This window comes from Schistocerca serialis, chromosome 11 (assembly GCF_023864345.2).
Source record: "Schistocerca serialis cubense isolate TAMUIC-IGC-003099 chromosome 11, iqSchSeri2.2, whole genome shotgun sequence".
Lineage (NCBI taxonomy): Eukaryota > Metazoa > Arthropoda > Insecta > Orthoptera > Acrididae > Schistocerca > Schistocerca serialis.
In genome coordinates, this window is record NC_064648.1 from 182781737 (window position 1) to 182805587 (window position 23851).

Sequence of the window (23851 nt, forward strand, 5' to 3'; positions counted from 1 at the left end):
ATTTGCGCATTTACACACATTTCATAACACTTAAAGTACGATTCTTGGTTTCCAACATCCTTTTCCACAAATCAGAGTCCCTAACCACTACTCATTATCCCTTACCTTCTTACACATATACATATTCGTCGACACTTCTTCAATATTTCATCTTAATAAATATGTAGCATAATCAAATTCCTCATATGACATCTGCTTATTGATCATAAATATACCTCAACAGCATAATACACATCGTCGTCGTAAAAATAACATCATAACACCTCAGTCAAATCTCAAAAACGTCGTAGCTTTCTGCAATAATGTCAAAACCTAAAAAAAATTCTCTGCTCATTTCAATAGTGTCATCTACCTCAAACGTACTTTAAAATCATGCTCCCTTACCAAATACATCATTCAAAGCTCTCATAGTATCACAGTGGTTCCGAAAAAATATGAACAGTTCACAAAGTACAGACAAAATACAAGTTCATAAGTGTGAAGTTACCCAACTGTGTAATTGCGTAAACATGTGTCACTGATGTAGTAAAAAAAATGTTTATCTCTCAGTTAAATGATCAGATAGCTGTGGAATTCTGTGTTAGAGAAATATGGTACTGATGTGTAAAGTTATTTAAGCAAATACCATATTAGCTAGGGCTCCTTGTGCTTGCCAAACACATGGTACACAAAGTAAGGATGTACCCCCCTGAGGATTAATGTAATTATACCCTCAGGTGTTACAGATTACAGCAATGGAATAAAATGTATCACGGAAAACTTTCTTTGTAATTTAAAAATCTTTAAAAATAAGTGTTTTAAGTACAAGATTAATCACTCAAATGCGTGTCCTGTAGTGCTAAATTGTACGTCATGTTGTAACATAATCTCTGTCATTACTTAAGGGCAAAAATGTGCTAAGTGTCGTAATTATCGTCGTCCATAAGCAAAGGTCTGTGGAAGTCTATGTACTTACCTCGTAATAAACAAAAGCGAAATGCTATGCGTATAGATATCATAGTTATTACGTACAGTACCGTGATCAAGAAAGTACTACACTGTAATGTATTGTTGTGCTACAATAAAGGCTGTCTTATTGTAGCTATACCACAAAGTTACTACTAAAACATGTTTTACTTTCCAGAAGAATTCAGAAAAACTGTGCAGATATAAAGCAGATACAGCACAAAAGCAACAATGTAAACTGTGTCACACATTAGTAGCGTGATATAATCGTGTAGCTGCCAAAGAAACCAAATGCTAAGTCATCTTTAAACCCACAGAATGTACCTCAAATAAAGAATATCTTTTCAAGTAAACCAAAATGTTGCATGAAAATCTCATTATCAGTGCCGGTATACGTTCTAAAAATGTGAGCCTTATAGTCGTTACGTGATCGAGCAGCTAACAAGCAAGAATGTACAAATAACAACACCGTGTCGTCTGTTCACTGTAACAAAGCATTCGTAATTTCTGTTCAAATAAGTTCTCTTGCTTCTTGACTGGATATATAACTTCAAACATTGTGGCATGTTAACAGTTTCTAAGTGTGACAAATTGTACTAGTAGGGTGAAGTGAAAAATTCTATGGCAAAGACTAAGTTAAAAAGCAGATTATCTTTCAATAAACGGTTTTACATGTGAAATGTGGTGCAATCTTTTACCCTTTCTAGTGCGCAGAGTTTCAACTTCAAAGCAATTATCATGTTGTATACGTTGGTAAGGAATGCTAAAATTTTTCTCAAGGTTAATGTCTATGTTATTTTTCTCCCATGTGAAACGTCCCCTTAGAACAATTATACATGACTGTCCTTAAACTGACACACAATATTTTTTTTAGCGCAACGCAATCTGACTTTCAGTAATCCCTACAAGGGAATGCCCCTGACTAAATTAACCTATACGTTTCACAAATCACTTACGTCACAAAAATCTTCGTTACTCGAACTACTGCAATACAGCGAGCGCCAATACTGCCAGCTAAATAAAAGATTCAAACTACAGAAGGCACTAACTACTGATAGGCACAGTTAGCAAAAGAAAGATTTAGATAGAGAACAAACAATGTATTTACCTTAATATTGTTCAAAAGTCATATTATATATATATATATCAGTTCATGACATCCAGTCTTACAAATGTCCAAACTCCGCCATCTCTCTCCCCACATCCACCACTGCTGGCGGCTCACCTCCAACTGCGCAACGCTACGCGCTGTACACATCCAGCTGCCCAACATACGTCAGACAACAATGCAAACTAGCCACAGACTGCACACAGCACAGCCAGTGATTTTCATACAGAGCGCTACGTAACGTTGCCAATAAGAAAACGTAAACAGCCTACTTACAATAGTTCGACGACGTTTGCAGCAGCACGGACTACCAGCTCGGAGACCGTGGCTGCGGTTACCCTTGACGCTGCATCACAGACAGGAGTGCCTGCGATGGTGTACTCGACGACGAACCTGGGTGCACGAATGGCGAAACATCATTTTTTCGGATGAATCCAGGTTCTGTTTACAGCATCACGATGTTCGCATCCGAGTCTGGCGACATCGCGGCGAACGCAAATTGGAAGCGTGTATTCGTCATCGCCATACTGGCGTATCACCCGGCGTGATGGTATGGGGTGCCATATGTTACACGTCTCGGTCACCTCTTGTTCGCATTGACGGCACTTTGAACAGTGGACGTTACATTTCAGATGTGTTACGACCCGTGGCTCTACCCTTCATTCGATCCCTGCGAAACCATACATTTCAGCAGGGTAATGCACGACCGCATGTTGCAGGTCCTGTACGGGCCTCTCTGGATACAGAAAATGTTCGACTGCTGCCATGGCCAGCACATTCTCCAGATCTCTCACCAATTGAAAACGTCTAGTCAATGATGGCCGAGCAACTGGCTCGTCACAATACGCCAGTCACTACTCTCGATGAACTGTGGTATCGTGTTGAAACTGCACGGGCAGCTGTACCTGTACACGCCATCCAAGCTCTGTTTGACTCAATGCCCAGGCGTATCGAGGCCGTTTTTACGGCCGGAGGTGGTTGTTCTGGTTACTGATTTCTCAGGATCTATGCACCCAAATTGCGTGAAAATGTAATCACATGTCAGTTCTAGTATTATATATTTGTCCAATGAATATCCGTTTATCATGTGCAGTTCATCTTGGTGTAGCAATTTTAATGGCCAGTAGTGTAAAATAAAATAAGGTGAAAACGGTACACAGCATGTCACAGGCTTTGGACATCTCACACAGCTAGGAGTGTCAAACGTTTTCGCAGCCTCTGTATGATGATTATGACTGGGATGGTGATGTTGATGATGATAATGATGATGGTGGTGGTGATGATGATGATGGTGCTGCTCACAGGATGTGGCCTTTTCTGTTTGCAGGGCGCCAAGATCGTCAACTGGTCGCACTTTGACTATGAGTACACACTGGGCCAGAAGATCGTCTTCATGTGCGTCGCCAAGGGCAACCCCAGACCCGCCATCACGTGGTTCAAGGACGGGACAGAGTTGTACGCGCACACCTACCTGCATGTGAGTAGCCAACCCCACACGTAACCAGCAGCTACCTCATAAAAGGTGTTTCTTTCACATATAGTTACCTCACTCACACAAACACACACACAGACACACGTGCGCGCGCGCGCACTCACACACTAATAACCTGGATGTATCAGCTTCAACCATACACAGTAGATGTTGTTGTGGTCTTCAGTCCTGAGACTGGTTTGATGCAGCTCTCAATTCTACTCTATGCTGTGCAAGGTTCTTCATCTCCCAGTACCTACTGCAGCCTACATCCATCTGAATCTGTTTAGTGTATTCATCTCTTGGTATCCCTCTAAGATTTTTACCCTCCACGCTGCTCTATAGTACTAAATTGGTGATCCCTTGATGCCTCAGAACATGTCCTACCAACCGATCCCTTCTTCTAGTCAAGTTGTGCCACAAACTCCTCACCAATTCTATTCAGTACCTCCTCATTAGTTATGTGATCTACCCATCTAATCTTCGACATTCTTCTGTAGCACCACATTTCGAAAGCTTCTATTCTCTTCTTGTCCAAACTATTTATCGTCCATGTTTCACTTCCATACATGGCTACACTCCATACAAATACTTTCAGAAATGACTTTCTGACACTTAAACCTATACTCGATGTTAACAAATTTCTCTTCTTCAGAAATGCTTTCCTTGCCATTGCCAGTCTACATTTTATATCCTCTCTACTTCGACCGTCATCAGTTATTTTGCTCCCCAAATAGCAAAACTCCTTTACTACTTTAAGTGTCTCATTTCCTAATCTAATTCCCTCAGCATCACCCGACTTAATTCGAATACATTCTATTATCCTCGTTTTGCTTTTGTTGATGTTCATCTTATATCCTCCTTTCCAGACACTGTCCATTCCGTTCAACTGCTCTTCCAAGCCCTTTGCTGTCTCTGACAGAATTACAATGTCATCGGCAAACCTCAAAGTTTTTATTTCTTCTCCACGCATTTTAATTCCTACTCCCAATTTTTCTTTTTTTTTTTTACTGCTTGCTCAGTATACAGACTGAATAACATCGGGGAGAGGCTACAACCCTGTCTCACTCCCTTCCCAACCACTGCTTTCCTTTCATGCCCCTCGACTCTTATAACTGCCATCTTGTTTCTGTACAAATTTGAAATAGCCTTTCTTCATCAAAAAATTCTGTTATATTATAGGATGGATTTTGAGCCAGCCAGTTCTACAGTTTTCTTTGAAACAATTGAGGAGGCTTGCACCATGCTGACGGTGTTAATTTGATAATGATTTTTAGGGAGCAGACTGTGGGTGAGTTGGTTGTTTTTACTAGTCTGCGTCTCAGAATATCCATTTTCATTTCCCCTCTGTTGTGCTAGTGTATGTCTCCTATTAGATGAAATTCTTTGATATACGTACTACAAGATTATGTAATAAAAATGGGGGTTCCTATTTTAAAAAACGCAGTTGATATCCGTTTGACCTATGTCAGCGCCATCCAGCGGGCCAACCATAGCGCCATCTGGTTTCCCCCTTCAAGCTAGACGAGTTTCGTTCTTTGTAGTTTTTTCATTTGATGCTTATTTCGTGAGATATTTGGCCCGGTCACTATCAATGGACCACCCTGTATATATCCACCTCTCTCTCTCTCTCCCTCCTTCCTCCCTTCGCCTTCTGTTCATACGCACACATACAAACACATAATAATAAAAGCTCACCAAAACAAATACTATTTCACACAAAAACATATGTGCATACACAAACAGGTCACAGATATCTCAAAATTATACTCGAAAGTTGGCAATAACATCCGACAGTCGGCAACACAGACCAAAGCATTGCATCAAAACAAGTGTTCAGTTCCTCGTGCTGTGGAATGTGGAAATCAAGAACCCCAAGTGGCAATTATAAGAAGAGGAACAGCGTTAAAAATGGAACAGAAACATAACATGCAGAAAATCGTCCACGCAACCTGAAAGTAGAATTTAAAATATTACTACGCCATACAAAACCAGAACTGTTTATAACCTATAAGTACACTGCCACAAAATGTAAACTAAATAGTAAAACTAAGTAAATATTCCAAGCCACTGAAGAGCCCTTGCATAGAATAAAGACGAAACGTCTATGCCACGAAAATTGTACTTCTTTCAGTTTTAGCTAGACGGTCCAAAAGTAAAAATTATCAATCTACCGTAATGTTACTCACAATTGAGGAAGATAGGACTACAAAAGTTGAAGATGAGTTACAAAACTGCTACGAAAGCAAAGGGCACTTCACAGCAAACACAAACATAGCCAAAGCCTTGCAGGCGAACAAAGATTACGCGAAGCGAAATGTAGAGTGAGGAGGGCTATGCGAGAGGAGTGTAACGAATACGATAGTAAAGTTCTATGTACTGACTTGGCAGAAAATCCTAAGAAATTTTGGTATTGTTTCAAAGCGGTAGGTGGATCGAAACAAAATGTCGAGACACTATGTGACCAAAATGGTACTGAAACAGAGGATGACAGGCTAAAGGCCGAAATACTAAATGTCTTTTTCCAAAGCTGTTTCACAGAGGAAGACTGCACTGCAGTTTCTTCTCTAGATTGTCGCACAGATGACAAAATGGTAGATATCGAAATAGATGACAGAGGGATAGAAAAACAATTAAAATCGCTCAAAAGACGAAAGGCCGCTGGACCTGATGGGATAGCAGTTCGATTTAACACAGAGTACGCGAAGGAACTTGCCCCCCCTTCTTGCAGCGGTATACCGTAGGTCTCTAGAAGAGCGTAGCGTTCGAAAAGATTGGAAAAGTGCACAGGTCATCCCCGTTTTCAAGAAGGGACGTCGAACAGATGTGCAGGAGTCTAGAAATCTACCCTGTAGGAATCAGCATGGGTTTCGAAAAAGACGATCGTATGAAACCCAGCTCGCGCAATTCGTCCACGAGACTCAGAGGGCCGTAGACACGGGTTCCCAAGTAGATGCCGTGTTTCTTGACTTCCGCAAGGCGTTCGATACAGTTCCCTACAGCCGTTTAATTAACAAAGTAACAGCATATGGACTATCAGGGCAATTGTGTGACTGGATTGAAGAGTTCCTAGATAACAGAACGCAGCATGTCATTCTTAATGGAGAGAAGTCTTCCGAAGTATGAGTGATTTCAGGTGTGCCGCAGGGGAGTGTCGTAGGACCGTTGCTATTCACAATATACATAAATGACCTTGTGTATGACATCGGAAGTTCACTGAGGCTTTTTGCGGATGATCCTGTAGTATATCGAGAGGTTGTAACAATGGAAAATTGTACTGAAATGCAGGAGGATCTGCAGTGAATTGACGCATGGTGCAGGGGATGACAATCTCAAAGAAAGATCCTTTATCATTTAGCTACAATATAGCAGGTCAGCAGCTAGAAGCAGTTAATTCCATAAATTATCTGGGAGTACGCATTAGGAGTGATTTAAAATGGAATGATCATATAAAGTTGATCGTCGGTAAAGCAGATGCCAGACTGAGATTCATTGGAAGAATCCTAAGGAAATGCAATCCGAAAACAAAGGAAGTAGGTTACAGTTCGCTTGTTCGCCCACTGCTCGAATACTGCTCACCAGTGTGGGATCCGTACCAGACAGGGTTGATAGAAGAGATAGAGAGGATCCAACGGAGAGCAGCGCGCTTCGTTACAGGATCATTTAGTAATCGCGAAAGCGTTACTGAGATGATAGATAAACTCCAGTGGAAGACTCTGCAGGAGAGACGCTCAGTAGCTTGGTACGGGCTTTTGTTCCGAGAACATACCTTCACCGAGTAGTCTAGCAGTATATTGCTCCCTCCTACGTATATCTCGCGAAGAGACCATGAGGATAAAATCAGAGAGATTAGAGCCCACACATAAGCATACCGACAATCCTTCCTTCCACGAACAATACGAGACTGGAGTAGAAGGGAGAACCGATAGAGGTACTCAGGGTACCCTCCGCCACACACCGTCAGGTGGCTTGCAGAGTATGGATGTAGATGTAGATGTAGATTTTAATGACAATTTCTTCTTACGACTGTCGTATTAAATTTTATTTTTCGCAGGTTCACGAGTGGGCAATCGGCAAGGACCAGATAAAGTCGAAACTGGAGATCGATCCCGCAACGCAGATGGACGCGGGCGTGTACGAGTGTTCAGCCGACAACATGTACTCCATAGACCGGCGGAGCTTCAAGACCGACTTCAGCATCGCCTTCGACTAGCCACGCCTCCACGTGCAAGACGGGTCGATGCCCGGAAGTAGCGCTTTTGTCGCGATACAGCCTCCCGACAAGCTGTTGAGCATTTGTTTTACTAAAAAAAAAAAAAAAAAAAAAACCAGCGCTGCGCTGAAAAAGTGTTGTTAGTGCACGAGGGCAATTACCGCAAGTACAAAGTGTAATTTTTTCCTTCAACGGTCACGTAGGACTAATCAGTACGGCAGAATGCTGTCCTTCAATGTCAACAAGTGTAACCATTGAAACGTCCCCTTAGAACAATTATACATGACTGTGCTTAAACTGACACACAATATTTTTAGCGCAACGCAATCTGACTTTCAATAATCCCTACAAAAGAATGGCCCTGACTAACATTAACCTATACCTTTCACAAATCACTTACCTCACAAAAATCTTCGTTACTCGAACTACTGCAATACAGCGAGCGCCACTACTGCCAGCTAAATAAAAGATTCAAACTACTGAAGGCACTAACTACTGATAGGCGTAGTTAGCAAATGATAGATTTTGATAGAGATCAAACAATGTATTTACCTCAATAGTGTTCAAAAGACATTTTATATATATATATATATATATATATATATATATATATATATATATATATAACTCCGCCACCTCTCTCCCCACATCCACCACTGTTGGCGGCTCACCTCCAACTACGCGACGCTACGCGCTGTTAACAGCCAACTGCCCAACACTACAATAGCGAATATTTCAACAATGCCAACCAGCCACAGACTGCACACAGCACAGTCAGTGATTTTCATACAGAGCGCTACGTGGCGTTACCAACATAAAAACCTAAACAGCCTACTTACACCATTGTGCAAAATATGCGTGAAGTTGAGAGTAATCGAAATCTGAGTTTCTTCTCACATTCGCAAGAATTACGCAGTAATATTTTCATCATCTTATGACACTTTTGTACAGCAATCCCTGAAGAAAAAAAAAAAAAGAAAAAAAACACTAGTTTCTGGCTACACGTTAGTGCGCCACTGCAACGAACAGAGTACACTCGAAACCGCTTACAACGACGTCAAAGGGACCTGCCATTTAAGCTCTTTATTGCAGATCCTCGCACAAACCAGATTTTTGTTTTGTTTTTTGATAAAAATTTCGTATCTGTAAATTGTAGGCTGCTATATAGTTAGAACATCAAAAAGTAGTAGAAATACACTGCACCTACGGTATTAACAATTGAGTATTTATGGAGAGGCACAGAAGAGGAACTTTTCTTAGGATACATGCAGCAATAACATTCCAGCAAAATGTAAAAACAGCCAATAAATGGAGAAATAAGTGGCAACGATGTAAACTGTTCAATAATGTCGAACATAGCCTTGGATAATGAATGAGATAAAATATTAAGCATGTTTAAAACTTACTGTAACTGCTGTTTAGTGTAATAGTAGTGAATGACAACTTCGTCCCTTATTGTTTTATTGTACAATGTCTCTGTTTACAATTATAGAGTAAATATCTCTGGAGTGAGCATTCACATGCGCAGAACATATTTTATGTTGTCAACATACATTGCCGGCCTGGTCACGTGTTCTCGGGACGTCGTGTGTTTGTCCGTACATTTAGAAATGTCACTACATCCCTAGTACAGACGGATTCTTTTCGTAATTGTCGTGGATTATTTGTATATGTTGCGCAGACATTTTAACAGCCGGTGATAAACCAGCTACGTAACTTTTAAGGGCAAGCGATATTGCATCCTGCTCCTTTACGATAGGTGTCACAGTTCAGATGCACTCGACTTTTGGTATTTTTCGGTATGATACGGCACTTCATAGTATTACACAGCCTGACGTACATTTTTGCAGTGATAGTCTTGCAAAACTACTTGACAGTACGCTAGCACTTTTGCAAGTGTCCGAAAAACACCGAATTTGCCACACATTAGCGATTATATCCCTGCTAATTCGTCCTTTTTTTTGCTGTTTCTGCGTATTTATTTTCTCGTTTTTGCGACCTAAAACACAATTTTTCTTACTGGTGACACTTTGAAGTGTTTATTTAACGCATTTTACATACTTGCTCCCAGTTTATTAAATAAATAGTAGACTGAGTAAGAATGGGAAAAAAAAGGTGATCAGAGAATAAATGTACTGTAAAGCAAATGCAGTTGCTCATCTAACAGTCAACCCATATAACACCCTTAAGGGAGGTGGAGAGCGACACAACTGAAAGAGTTTGGGGACATGTTTACTAATATTTTACGCTTCTTAATCAAATGGTGAAGAAAATAAATTGAAGGCAAAATACACCAAAGAAGATGAATGTGTACTTTGATTAGCTGCATTATTGTGTTTTTTTATTTGATTTGTGCAGGAAATGTATTTAAGGTGATGCATAAATTGGTAGTAGTTGCTGTGGAAAATGAGAAATGGTTGGTATAAAGCATCTACCTTCAGCCACACACGTCCAAATTTTTCTCTGTCTAAACATTCCTCTTCAAAGTGTTTTGAACATACTTCGGAATATTTTATGGGGACAAAATTACTCCTCCTTATTTTCTGGAGCCATATCTTTACTCCTTGTTCATCCTCCAGGAAACTAAAATATAAATCACACATAATCACTCTCCATGTCCTTGACACACTTAACATGGTCTCCTACTGTAACTTTATACTAAACAAAAAGGTTTGGACACACATATTATACGAAGACAATTACAGACTCCCACTCTATTGAATTTATCTGTCTCCCATCTTTCAAATCTATATACATAATCGACAAGTCACTGATAAATGCATGGAGGACAGTATTTGCTGAAATAACTAACCATTCCCTTTCCTGTTCCACTAGCAAATTTACGAGAGGAAGCGATTGTTTGTAACCTTTTGTACGAGCCGTAATATCTATTATATAGTCATAAAATCGTAGAAAAATAAGTCTACAGAACCAAGCCTTAATTATAATGGGTCTCGAAATTTTTAAACATAGTACCCATGAAAAGTTACTATCCCTCCTTTCACATATTTTTCTTTGCATCCGTAGCAACAACAGTAATTCACCATCGCTATTATACTACATCTACATCTACATCTACATGACTACTCTGCAATTCACATTTAAGTGCATGGCAGAGGGTTCATCGAACCACAATCATAGTGTATCTCTCTACCATTCCAATCCCGAACAGCGCGCGGGAAAAACGAACACCTAAACCTTTCTGTTCGAGCTCTGATTTCTCTTATTTTATTTTGGTGATCATTCCTACCTATGTAGGTTGGGCTCAACAAAATATTTTCGCATTCGGAAGAGAGAGTTGGTGACTGAAATTTCGTAAACAGATCTCGCCGCGACGAAAAACGTCTTTGCATTAATGACTTCCATCCCAATTCGCGTATCATATCTGCCACACTCTCTCCCCTATTACGTGATAATACAAAACGAGCTGCCCTTTTTTGCACCCTTTCGATGTCCTCCGTTATAGTATTACAGAGCCTGATGTACATTTTTGCGGTGATAGTCTTGCAAAACGACTCAACAAACGGTGAAAGACAACAAAAACTCTTGGTATTATTAACTTCAAACTCTGCGGAAAGCACACACGCGCAGCGAAGTCCCGAAAACACGTGACAATCCTGGTTTAATGTTGACAACATGCGCAGAACCCATCGCTCACTCCAGATATATTTACTCTATGTTTACAATCCACATTATACAACGATCCTTATGCATGTCTGAAGTAACACACTTGCTGACGATCCACAGCAGCTCTGTAAAATATTACAGTATTTTTCTTTTATACCATTGTGCGCAGATGACCTCACCCGCTTGATCTCCAAGGAATTGTGTTTGAAAAGAAACCGCATTTCCCCTCTGTCCTGCCAGATTGTAGAAATCGTTGACTGTGAGGCATCTAATTCCTCCGAGATGGTATCGTTTGCTTCCCCATTTCCTAATCGCCATATTTTCTTCAATATTAAATACTTCCCACCTTTGAAACATCGTTATCTGTTTAATATGCATATTAATTTCAAACCAACAATCTACAGAAAACACAATTTTGAAAATAAGCGTTCCATTGTAGTTGGTAATACATAAGAAACAAAAACGAACACTGGACGCTATAGCCGATATATTTTTCCGAAAATAAAAGTGCAATATGCGATGCCGTACTAAGCGATTTTTTTTAGATACAGTATTTACATAGGATTTATATGGGACCGTTAGATTTCGCTGTTATAGCCAGTATCTCGTTATAAGCGATATCGCTATAAACGGTATTGACTGTATTTACGTTGCAATCACGTTGAAACCACCAAATACTGCACTTTTGTTCGACTAATATTTAATCCAAATCGGCGACTGCACCGTTTGCTTCCATCAGCCTATCACAGAACAGATAGCTGACGGTGAGTTTTCTTTGACAGCCATTAACATAGCGTAGGAATTACCATGGAGCAAGCATTAGGATGCACAGAAAATAACTTCTGATGTCAATAGACATCAACTCCAAAAGTTACGTGAATATGCCGCAGAGAAAGGTTTATCCAGAAAACCCTGCAGATTCTGAATGTGACTGTCGACAGTACAAACAGATCCTGCGCAAAAGTAGAGTGGATTTTGTACACCTGATTCATCAAAAAAGCTTAAATTGTGTTGGAGATCTGAACTGGATGTAGCTGAAAACTTTGGAGAGATAAACGCAGAGGCGTTTCGCTTGCTTGCGACAAGCGTCACATCTTGTAGGGAGAAGAAAGAACAACCACCACTATTCTTTAAGGTTTTATCCTACATCTGTTTTATTTTTGAGCTCGAGTTTTTATAAATTATTCTACAGCAATACAGGGTAATTACAAATGATTGAAGCGATTTCACAGCTCTACAATAACTTTATTATTTGAGATATTTTCACAATGCTTTGCACACACATACAAAAACTCAAAAAGTTTTTTTAGGCATTCACAAATGTTCGATATGTGCCCCTTTAGTGATTCGGCAGACATCAAGCCGATAATCAAGTCCCTCCCACACTCGGCGCAGCATGTCCCCATCAATGAGTTCGAAAGCATCGTTGATGCGAGCTCGCAGTTCTGGCACGTTTCTTGGTAGAGGAGGTTTAAACACTGAATCTTTCACCTAACCCCACAGAAAGAAACCGCATGGGGTTAAGTCGGGAGAACGTGGAGGCCATGACATGAATTGCTGATCATGATCTCCACCACAACCGATCCATCGGTTTTCCAATCTCCTGTTTAAGAAATGCCGAACATCACGATGGAAGTGTGGTGGAGCACCATCCTGTTGAAAGATGGTCGGCGCTGTCGGTCTCCAGTTGTGGCACGAGCCAATTTTCCAGCATGTCCAGATACACGTGTCCTGTAACGTTTTTTTTCGCAGAAGAAAAAGGGGCCGTAAACTTTAAACCGTGAGATTGCACAAAAACACGCTAACTTTTGGTGAATTGCGAATTTGCTGCACGAATGCGTGAGGATTCTCTACCGCCCAGATTCGCACATTGTGTCTGTTCACTTCACCATTAAGAAAAAATGTTGCTTCATCACTGAAAACAAGTTTCGCACTGAACGCATCCTCTTCCACGAGCTGTTGCAACCGCGCCGAAAATTCAAAGCGTTTGACTTTGTCATCGGGTGTCAGGGCTTGTAGCAATTGTAAACGGTAGGGCTTCTGCTTAAGCCTTTTCCGTAAGATTTTCCAAACCGTCGGCTGTGGTACGTTTAGCTCCCTGCTTGATTTATTCGTCGACTTCCGCGGGCTACGTGTGAAACTTGCCCGCACGCGTTCAACCGTTTCTTCGCTCACTGCAGGCCGACCCGTTGATTTCCCCTTACAGAGGCATCCAGAAGCTTTAAACTGCGCATACCATCGCCGAATGGAGTTAGCAGTTGGTGGATCTTTGCTGAACTTCGTCCTGAAGTGTCGTTGCACTGTTATGACTGACTGATGTGAGTGCATTTCAAGCACGACATACGCTTTCTCAGCTCCTGTCGCCATTTTGTCTCACTGCGCTCTCGAGCGCTCTGGCGGCCGAAACCTGAAGTGCGGCTTCAGCCGAACAAAACTTTATGAGTTTTTCTATGTTATTTGTAGTGTGTTGTGACCAAATGTCAATGAATGGAGCTACAGTGAATTTATGAAATCGCTTCAGTCATTTGTAATAGCCCTGTATTTAGAAATTGCTTCCTAGTACAGCAAAGTGAAAATATTCTGAAAAATTGGAATTTGGGTCTACGTCGTTCAGTACATCAGGATTTAACACACATTGAGAAGTTGTTACAGACTGTATTATTCCGTTTTTACTTTCTGCTGCAACTTTTATAGGTGTCTAATCGAACTGCACTCTATTTCCGCTTTGAGACTTGTGTAAGGCTTGGGAGGCATAAACGTGAGGGCATTTCGCTCATATGTGATAGGTCTCCCTCCTAACAAGGTGAGGTCTTCGGGGGGTGGGACTGGACTTTTTAAAATCGACTATACAGTAGCGTTGTTGAGGGTCCCAGGTATCACATCAAGCAACCATTCACTGTGGTAGGTCCTCATTTGCAAGTAATCGATCAGAAATTCGGAATTTCTTCTGATACGCTAAAGCCTTATAGTTATAGTGCAGTGGTCAAGGAATTCCACTGATATGCTGAGGCTTGTGAATTCGAATCGCGTGATAGAAATCGGTTTTTACATCTTTACCAAAGTATCTGCGGTCTTTACATTTATCCAACTAACTGGTTTAAATTTTTTTTCAAAATCCTTTGCTATGTTATTTTGTGCGCAACGGCCAGTGGATGCACCGGTTCCCGTGAGATCACCGTAGTTAAGCGCTGTCGGGCGTGGTCGGTACTTGGATGGGTGACCATCCAGGCCGGCAAGCGCTGTTGCCATTTTTCGGGGTGCACTCAGCCTCGCGATGCCAATTGAGGAGCTACTCGACCGAATAGTAGCGGCTCCGGTCAAAAAAAACCATCATAATGACCAGGAGAGCAGTGTTTTGACCCCAAGCCCCTCCTATCCGCATCCTCAACTAAGGATGACACGGCGGTCGGATGGTTCCGATGTGCCATTTCTAGCCTGAAGACGGAGTGCATACTGCATCTGTTATTTTAACCATGATATTAACCTTTTTTATTTGAAATTTTTATCCATGTAATTTCAAACAAGTACCGACCGATCTGCTTTTTTATTCCAGTCCCTGATCACAAATGAATTCTTTAGACGATAACCGGTTTCAGTCTGTAATGACCATCTTCGGATCTTTTTACACCATGTCCTAAAGTGATACGGCCATAATGGCATTGTCAAAACATATAAATATAATCAGCATACCAACGTCACATAAATTCATACTATGCTGATTATATTTATATGTTTTGACGATGGCATTATGACCGTATCACTTTAGGACAAGGTGTAAAAAAGATCTGAAGATGGTCATTACAGACTGAAACCTGTCATCGTCTAAAGAATTCATTTGTGATCAGAGACTGGAATAAAAAAGCATTTTACAGTATTGGATCACTGTTTGTACACGCGATTATGTCGCAGTTGGTGAAAGTGCCGATCTATCTAAAAAAAAAAAAAAAAAAAAAAAAACGAAATAGTCTGTTTTGGCTGTGCAGAGGTGCCAAAAATTTATACATCGTCGTAACCCAAATGAACAGTAGGAATCAAAATTACAATACCATGGACAAAAATATGAAATGAAGAAAAAGAAGAAATTAAATCGAAGTAAATCTTAAAATCCAGGACGAAAAGATATCAATGATACGATTCACTGATGTCATTGCTATCCTGGGTGAAAGTGAAGAAGAATTATGGATTGGGAGTAAAACGAAGGAAGACGAAAGTAATGAGAAGTAGCAGAAATGAAAACAGCGAGAAACTTAACATCAGGACTGATGGTTATGAAGTAGATGAAGTTAAGGAATTCTACTAGTTAGGCAGCAAAATAACCCATGACTGGCGGAGCAGGGAGAACATCAAAAGCAGACTAGGCCTGACAAAAAGGACATTCCTGGCCAAGAGAAGTCTTCTAATATCAAACATAGGCCTTAATTTGAGGAAAAAATTGCTGACAATGTGCGTCTGGAGCACAGCTTTGAATGGTAGCGAAACATGGATTGTGGGTTGTGGGAAAACCGGAACAGAAGAGAATCGAAGCACTGCAGACGTGATACTACAGACAAATGTTCAAAATTAAGTAGACTGGTGGGGTAAGGAATGAGGAGGTTCTGCGCAGAATCGGAAAGGAATATGTGGAAAACACTGATAAGGAGAAGGGACAGGATGATAGGACATCTGTTCAGACATCAGGGAATTACTTCCATAGCACTAGAGGGAGCTGTAGAGGCCAAAAACTGTAGAGGAACACAGAGAGTTGAATACGTCCAGCAAATAATTGCGGACGTATGTTTCATGAGCTACTCTGAGATGAAGAGGTTGTCAGAAGAGGTAAATTCGTGGCGAGAGGCATCAAAACAGTCAGAAGACTCTTCAAATCAGTTAATTTAATAATAATAATTAATAATAATAATAATAATGAACATTGTCATTTCGATAAAGGTAGAAAATACACCCAACACAATTCGAACCCACAACCTTCAGAAAGTAGCCATACAATTTACCTGCTACGCTGGAACACCGCTTTGAAAGCAGTGCTTTTTTAAGACCCTACCATATCACAAGAAATTCTGAAACTTTTTTAATCAATTTCTTGCAGACAGGTATCGCCGGCGTATAGCTGGTTTGAAAGAGTCCAATCCACTACTGGGAATCTCTCATTGCATAATTACCCAGTATTGTTTGTTACAGGAAAAGTAAGAATGACCACCATTATTGTTTGCGTTTTGCACTACACTTGATCGCATTTCCATGTCTCTGTATTCAAAAACTATGCTGCTCCGTCATTGCGAAATGGTCTCCTGGCGCGCCAAAGTGGAAGTGTCCCGAAAAATACGAATCGAATATGGAGCTGCAACGTGTAGGAAATCGGCCACACCCTGAAATATTTTTACAGACGAAATTCTCCCGCTTTTACTTTCTAGCACAATATTTGTTCATCCTTAGGGAAACTAAAATATCAGTCACACTAAACTTTATGACCATTGTAAAATAAAAGCGCAGTGCTTTGGAGAACTGCATAATACGAAGGAAATGACTCAGGGCACTGTATAAGAACTTTATAGGCGAACACTGCTCGAGATTTGTATGTGTCGAGTTTATCGATTGGCAGCACACTCTCGCGCTAGCCGACCGGAGTGGCCGAGCGGTTCTAGGTGCTACAGTCTGGAACCGCGCGACCGCTACGATCGCAGGTTCGAATCCTGCCTCGGGCATGGATGTGTTGATGTCCTTAGGTTATTTAGGTTTAAGTAGTTCTAAGTTCTAGGAGACTGATGACCTCGGCAGTTAAGTCCCATAGTGAAAAAAAAAAAAAAAACTCTCGCGCTACGGAATTTATCCAGCACTTGTAAATATATGAGCATACGGCAACATAAATTAATCCTACGATTTTATGCCTTCATTACACTATGTCTCGATCTTGTTAAAGACATAAAGCTCCTACTAGCAATATAATATAGTATTCCTTATCTCGTCTGGGTCAGTATGGTTCATTTAACAAAATATATAACAATGGCTGACTTATTTGACTATTATTTGCACATATATATGTATTAAAAGCCTTCGACGTTTTTCTTAACCACGCTTTAGCTACGTAGCTTTTATTTCAAAAACCGTGTACAGTCACAGTCTCTGCAGTGTTGTGCTTTGATTGTCGCGCTGTTACTGCGCAGTATGAAAATGGCTGAGGCTATTTTCTGTTCCGTAGTGAGACACGCGTGTGGAACACTGTTAAAAAGCGCCGAGAAATAGACTATTCTTAATGTTTTTGATAAATTTACGGAGATAATCGCTACTGAAGTTTTCCCAGCCACTGTATGGAATACAGTTCATTCTAAAATCGATAATGTATGTGGAGTGCAGTCCGTAGCGTAATGAAATATTAACGACTATCTGTTCATGATTCGTTAGTTCAAATCTCTCCAGCATAATTTTTTTAAAATATCTGTTGTTGTTGTTGTGGTCTTCAGTCCTGAGACTGGTTTGATGCAGCTCTCCATGCTACTCTGTCCTGTGCAAGCTTCTTCATCTCCCAGTACCTGCTGCAACCTACATCCTTCTGAATCTGTTTAGTGTATTCATCTCTTGGTCTCCCTCTACGATTTTTACCCTCCACGCTGCCCTCCAATACTAAATTGGTGATCCCTTGATGCCTCAGAACATGTCTTACCAACCGATCCCTTCTTCTAGTCAAGTTGTGCCACAACCTTCTCCCCAATTCTATTCAACACCTCCTCATTAGTTATGTGATCTACCCATCTCATCTTCAGCATCCTTCTGTAGCACCACATTTCGAAGGCTTCTATTCTCTTTTTGTCTAAACTATTTATCGTCCACGTTTCACTTCCATATATGGCTACACTCCATACAAATACTTTCAGAAACGACTTCCTGACACTTAAATCTATACTCAATGTTAACAAATTTCTCTTCTTAAGAAACGCTTTCCTTGCCATTGCCAGTCTATATTTTATATCCTCTCTACTTCGACCATCATCAGTTATTTTGCTCCCCAAACAGCAAAACTCCTTTACTACTTTAAGTGTCTCATTTCCTAATCTAATTCCCTCAGCATCACCCGACTTAATTCGGCTACATTCCAATATCCTCGTTGTGCTTTTGTTGATGTTCATCTTATACCCTCCTTTCAAGACACTGTCCATTCCGTTCAACTGCTCTTCCAAGTACTTTGCTGTCTCTGACAGAATTACAATGTCATCGGCGAACCTCAAAGTTTTTATTTCTTCTCCATGGATTTTAATACCTACTCCGAACTTTTCTTTTGTTCCCTTTATTGCTTGCTCAATCTACAGATTGAATAACATCGGGTAGAGGCTACAACCCTGTCTCACTCCCTTCCCAACCACTGCTTCCCTTTCACGCCCCTCGACTCTTATAACTGCCATCTGCTTTCTGTACAAATTGTAAATAGCCTTTCGCTCTCTGTATTTTATCCCTGCCATCTTCAGAATTTGAAAAGTCGTAATTATAAAACTCATGATCGTTTTTTACGAATAACGCACGTCTTCTTGTTTCTAATTACATATTGGACGCGAAATTCCTGTTTTCATTTCAAATACAAATTCTTAATTATCGATGCTTTATGAAAGACTACTCATAAAAGTTGCTTAAACTAAGAAAACATAATTTAATTTTTAAGGCAAAAATGGAAAACCAAATCCTCTTTATTTGGACTATGTCCCCCGTTTTATACCACGGAGGTAGATAAGTATCGTAGAAACATGAAAAACGGTTGTTTTCACAGCATCGAACACGTAATATAAATGGTGCATTTTTACGTTTGCTACGGTAGCATTACAATATGAACGCAGCAGAACTGATATGGAACCAAGCTGCGGGATTTGGCCCGAGAAGTAACAAGACTGTTAAGCTGCCAGATGTACTGCAACTAACGCACGCAGCTTTTTCACACGGCACTGCCCAACGCTGGTGGGATATAGAACGGCTCGTCATAAAAGAAGAAGAGAAAATGCGGCGCCGGGTTGACTTCGTGGATTCTGTTGTTGATGGACTCGTTATCAACGTACCGGGTGACACTTCCAGAACTGAAATGTATTTCTCGGATTCGGATGAGGAAGGAGCTAAGAGATTACCAGACGGCTGACTGTGATTAATACCTTCAGTGGCTTCCAGTACTCAACAGTACGGTGAAATCCCTGCGATATGCTTTCGCATTGCACACAGCTCTCTCAGAAAAATTACCCTATGCTGAAGTTAGAAATTTTCATCACTCTTGTTTGTAATTAGAATACTATGTCAGGTGAGAAGGAGTGCATTTTATGCTTTCCGTCTGGTCACCTATGAAGCGCGCGGTAGTGCTGGAGTTTCTCCGTATATAGTTTCATTCTCTTTGAAAATTAAATGACATTCGACGCTATATTGTTTCTGTGTTCGTCTCTTTTTTACGTCTGAACTGCAACTGCTCACATCATTCCAGGTTAGTTGGACCACGGGCTGGCCAATGCTGTCCAAAATAAACGCGCCGGTAAAGCTGTTGTCCCGTAATTCTCACCGTCTGCGTACGCAGTTCGTGGTCTCGCGACAGCGTTCTCGCTTCTCGCGCGCGGGATCCCGGGTTCGACCCTCGGCGGGGTTAGTGAATTTCTCTGCCTCGTTTGACTAGGTGTTGTGTGTGTATTTCGAAAGACTTTTAAATACGGCGGCCCCATGGGGCTTCACGGCCAACAATGACATACGATCTTTTCATTTTCTCATTCTGTGTACGTGTAACACAGGATAAAACGTACCCTTATGATTGTACTTGATTACTTCCGTTCCACGTGAAACGGAGTCCAATGAGAATCAAGCAACCGCGGAAGAATACATGGCGTAATGTTTACATCAGGTTTATTCTTATGATGAACAGAGTATAGGTCTTTTTACCATCGCCATTTGTTATGTGGTACTCCTAAACAACTTAGCGCTCATTTCGTTCAACCTTTGATTGTCCGCCATTTCCTGACGGGAATGCCGTTTTTCTTAACCGCTTACATTCTCATTTATCTTTGCCGTGTTGAGCTATCGGCCATTTTAGCCAACGATGCCCGGACGGTCGACCGCATTTTGCTTCTTATCCGTCGTAGCAAAAACCTCTGCCAAGCACTTAAATGTGAATTGCAGAGTAGTCATGTAGATGTAGATGTGAAGGATATTTAATTTTTTTGAAATTAGAATTATATTAATACCGTCAGCTGCGCACGGGCGTTGATATAGATCAACGGGGACAGATGAAAATGTGTGCACCGACCGGGACTCGAACCCGGGACCTCCTGCTTACATGGCAGACGCTCTATTCATCTGAGCCACCGATGGCACAGATGATAGTGCGATTGCAAGGACTATATTTCATTTTTAGTTTTGGACTTCCGTTTCTCTATGGCGTATTATTCTCTTCCGTCCATTGGGATTAACTTGTAGTAGTTTTTAACTTCTCTCTTTGTCTTCGTGTTCTAAAATTCTGACGTGGGCGCATACTGCAGTATTTACATTTTTTAACAATCATTTTCTGGGCGTTGGTGGTGAATTAAATACACTACTGGCCATTAAAATTGCTACACAGAGACTAAATGCAGATGATAAACGGGTATTCATTCGACAAATATGTTATACTAGAACTGACATGTGATTACATTTTCACGCAATTTTAGTGCATAGATCCTGAGAAATCAGTACCCTGAACAACCGCCTTTGGCCGTAATAACGGCCTCGATACGCCTGGGCATTGAGTCAAACAGAGCTTGGATGGCGTGTACAGGTACAGCTGCCCATGCAGCTTCAACACGATACCACAGTTCATCAAGAGTAGTGACTGGCGTATTGTGACGAGCCAGTTGCTCGGCCACCATTGACCAGACGTTTTCAGTTGGTGAGACATCTGGAGAATGTGCTGGCCAGGGCAGCAGTCGAACATTTTCTGTATCCAGAAAGGCCCGTAGAGGACCTGCAACATACGGTCGTGCATTACCCTGCTGAAATATAGGGTTTTGCAGGGATCGAATGAAGGGTAGAGCCACGGGTCGTAACACATCTGAAATGTAACGTCCACTGTTCAAAGTGCCGTCAATGCGAACAAGAGGTGACAGAGACGTGTAACCAATGGCAACCCATACCATGACTCCGGGTGATACGCCACTATGGCGATGACGAATACACATGTGCGTTCACCGCGATGTCGCCAAACACGGATGCGACCATCGTGATGCTGTAAACAGAACCTGGATTCATCCGAAAAAATGACGTTTTGCCATTCGTGCACCCAGGTTCGTCGTCGAGTACACCATCGCAGGCGCTCCTGTCTGTGATGCAGCGTCATGGGTAACCGCAGCCACGGTCTCCGAGCTGATAGCCCATGCTGCCTGAAACGTTGTCGAACTGTTGGTGCAGATAGTTGTCGTCTTGCAAACGTCCCCATCTGTTGACTCAGCGATCTCAGCCATGCGGATAAGATGCCTGTCATCTCGACTGCTAGTGATACGAGGCCGTTGGGATCCAGCACGGCGTTCCGTATTACCCTCCTGAACCCACCGACTCCATATTCTGTTAACAGTCATTGGATCTCGACCAACGCGAGCAGCAATGTCGCGATACGATAAACAGCAATCGCGATAGGCTACAATCCGACCTTTGATAAAGGTGATGGTACGCATTTCTCCTCCTTACACGAGGCATCACAACAACGTTTCACCAGGCAACGCTGGTCAACTGCTGTTTATGTATGAGCAATCGGTCGGAAACTTTCCTCATGTCAGCACGTTGTAGGTGTCGCCACCGGCGCCAACCTTGTGTGAATGCTCTGAAAAGCAAATCATTTGCATATCACAGCATCTTCTTCCTGTCGGTTAAATTTCGCGTCTGTCGTACGTCATCTTCGTGGTGAAGCAATTTTATTGGCCAGTAGTGTAAAAACTTAGCTTCTACAGGGATTCATATAAGTCTCTTGGAAAGTGCCTTTCCGAGACTGTTGTCTGAAATACTCCTCTGTGATACTGACAAGGGGGAGACTGAGTCAGTAATTAAATCACTGAAGACTATGGACTTTCTTGGATATGATGGAGTGCCTAGCAGAGTATTAAAGTACTGTGCTGCACATGTTAGCCCTGTACCTAGGCATATTTGTAAATCTTCCTTTAGAAATGGCCAGTTTCCTGAACGATTAAAGTACTCAATAGTAAAGCATATTTGTAAATCTTCCTTTAGGAATGGCCAGTTTCCTGAACGATTAAAGTACTCAATAGTAAAGCCGCTTTATAAAAATGGAGAAAGGTTTAATGTAGACAATTTTAGACCTGAAACTTCCTGGCAGATTAAAACCGTGTGCCCGACCGAGACTCGAACTCGGGACCTTTGCCTTTCGCGGACAAGTGCTCTACCAACTGAGCTACCGAAGCACGACTCACGTCCGGTACCCACAGCTTTACTTCTGCCAGTATCTCGTCCCGAGTTCGAGTCTCGGTCGGGCACACGGTTTTAATCTGCCAGGAAGTTTCATATCAGCGCACACTCCGCTGCAGAGTGAAAATCTCATTCTGGAAACATCCCCCAGGCTGTGGCTAAGCCATGTCTCCGCTATATCCTTTCTTTCAGGAGTGCTAGTTCTGCATGGTTCGCAGAAGAGCTTCTGTAAAGTTTGGAAGGTAGGAGACGAGATACTGGCAGAAGTAAAGCTGTGGGTACCGGACGTGAGTCGTGCTTCGGTAGCTCAGTTGGTAGAGCACTTGCCCGCGTAAGGCAAAGGTCCCGAGTTCGAGTCTCGGTCGGGCACACGGTTTTAATCTGCCAGGAAGTTTCATTTCAGCGCACACTCCGCTGCAGAGTGAAAATCTCATTCTGAATTTTAGACCTATTTCTATGTCATCAGGTTTGCTAAACGTATTGAAAAGGCTACGTATGTAAGCATAATTAATCGTTTTATATCACATAATAAATGTACAGATCAGCTTTATAAGCCGTTTAACACGTGGAAATGCTATATTCTCTTTCTCTGTGAGGTACTGGATGAATTAAACAAAAAATTTCAAACGCTAGGCAGATTTTTTGATTTAACTAAGGCGTTTGATTCTGTTGATCACAAAATATTGTTCCGGAAGTTGGACCATTACGGAATACGGGGAGTAGCGCACAATTGGTTCACCTCTTACTTTAGCAACAGACACCAAAAGGCAAATATTGACAGTGTTGAGAATGGCTGTGATGTGGGGTCTGAGTGGGGTACAATTTAGTGGGGGTGCCCCAGGGATCAGTGTTGGGGCCGCTCCTCTTCCTTATTTATATAAATGATATGCCCTCTAGTATTACGGGTAACTTTAAAATATTTGTGTTTGATGATAACACCAGCTTAGTAGTATAGGATGTTGTGTGCAACATTGACTCGGTTTCAAATAGTACAGTACATGACCTAAGTTCATGGCTTGTAGAAAATAAACTAACGCTAAATCACAGTAAGATTCGCTTTTTACAGTTTCTAACACACAATTCAACAAAA

The 23851-nt window shown here is 41.4% G+C and overlaps 1 protein-coding gene and 1 non-coding gene across 2 annotated transcripts in view; both read left to right on the forward strand.

Moving 5' to 3' along the window:
- The window catches only part of LOC126427174 (immunoglobulin domain-containing protein oig-4-like), a 37779-nt gene extending 28593 nt beyond the window's left edge, over nucleotides 1-9186 (forward strand). The window contains exons 3-4 of the mRNA XM_050089401.1: nucleotides 3381-3530; nucleotides 7579-9186. Coding sequence (XP_049945358.1) covers nucleotides 3381-3530; nucleotides 7579-7737 — 309 coding nt within the window. The 3' untranslated portion in view covers nucleotides 7738-9186. The remainder of the gene's footprint in view (nucleotides 1-3380; nucleotides 3531-7578) is intronic.
- A 13870-nt stretch (nucleotides 9187-23056) lies between these two features.
- Trnat-cgu (transfer RNA threonine (anticodon CGU)) lies at nucleotides 23057-23131 on the forward strand. Its single transcript has one exon. It is a non-coding gene; the product is annotated as a tRNA-Thr (tRNA).
- The last annotated feature ends 720 nt before the right edge of the window (nucleotides 23132-23851 follow it).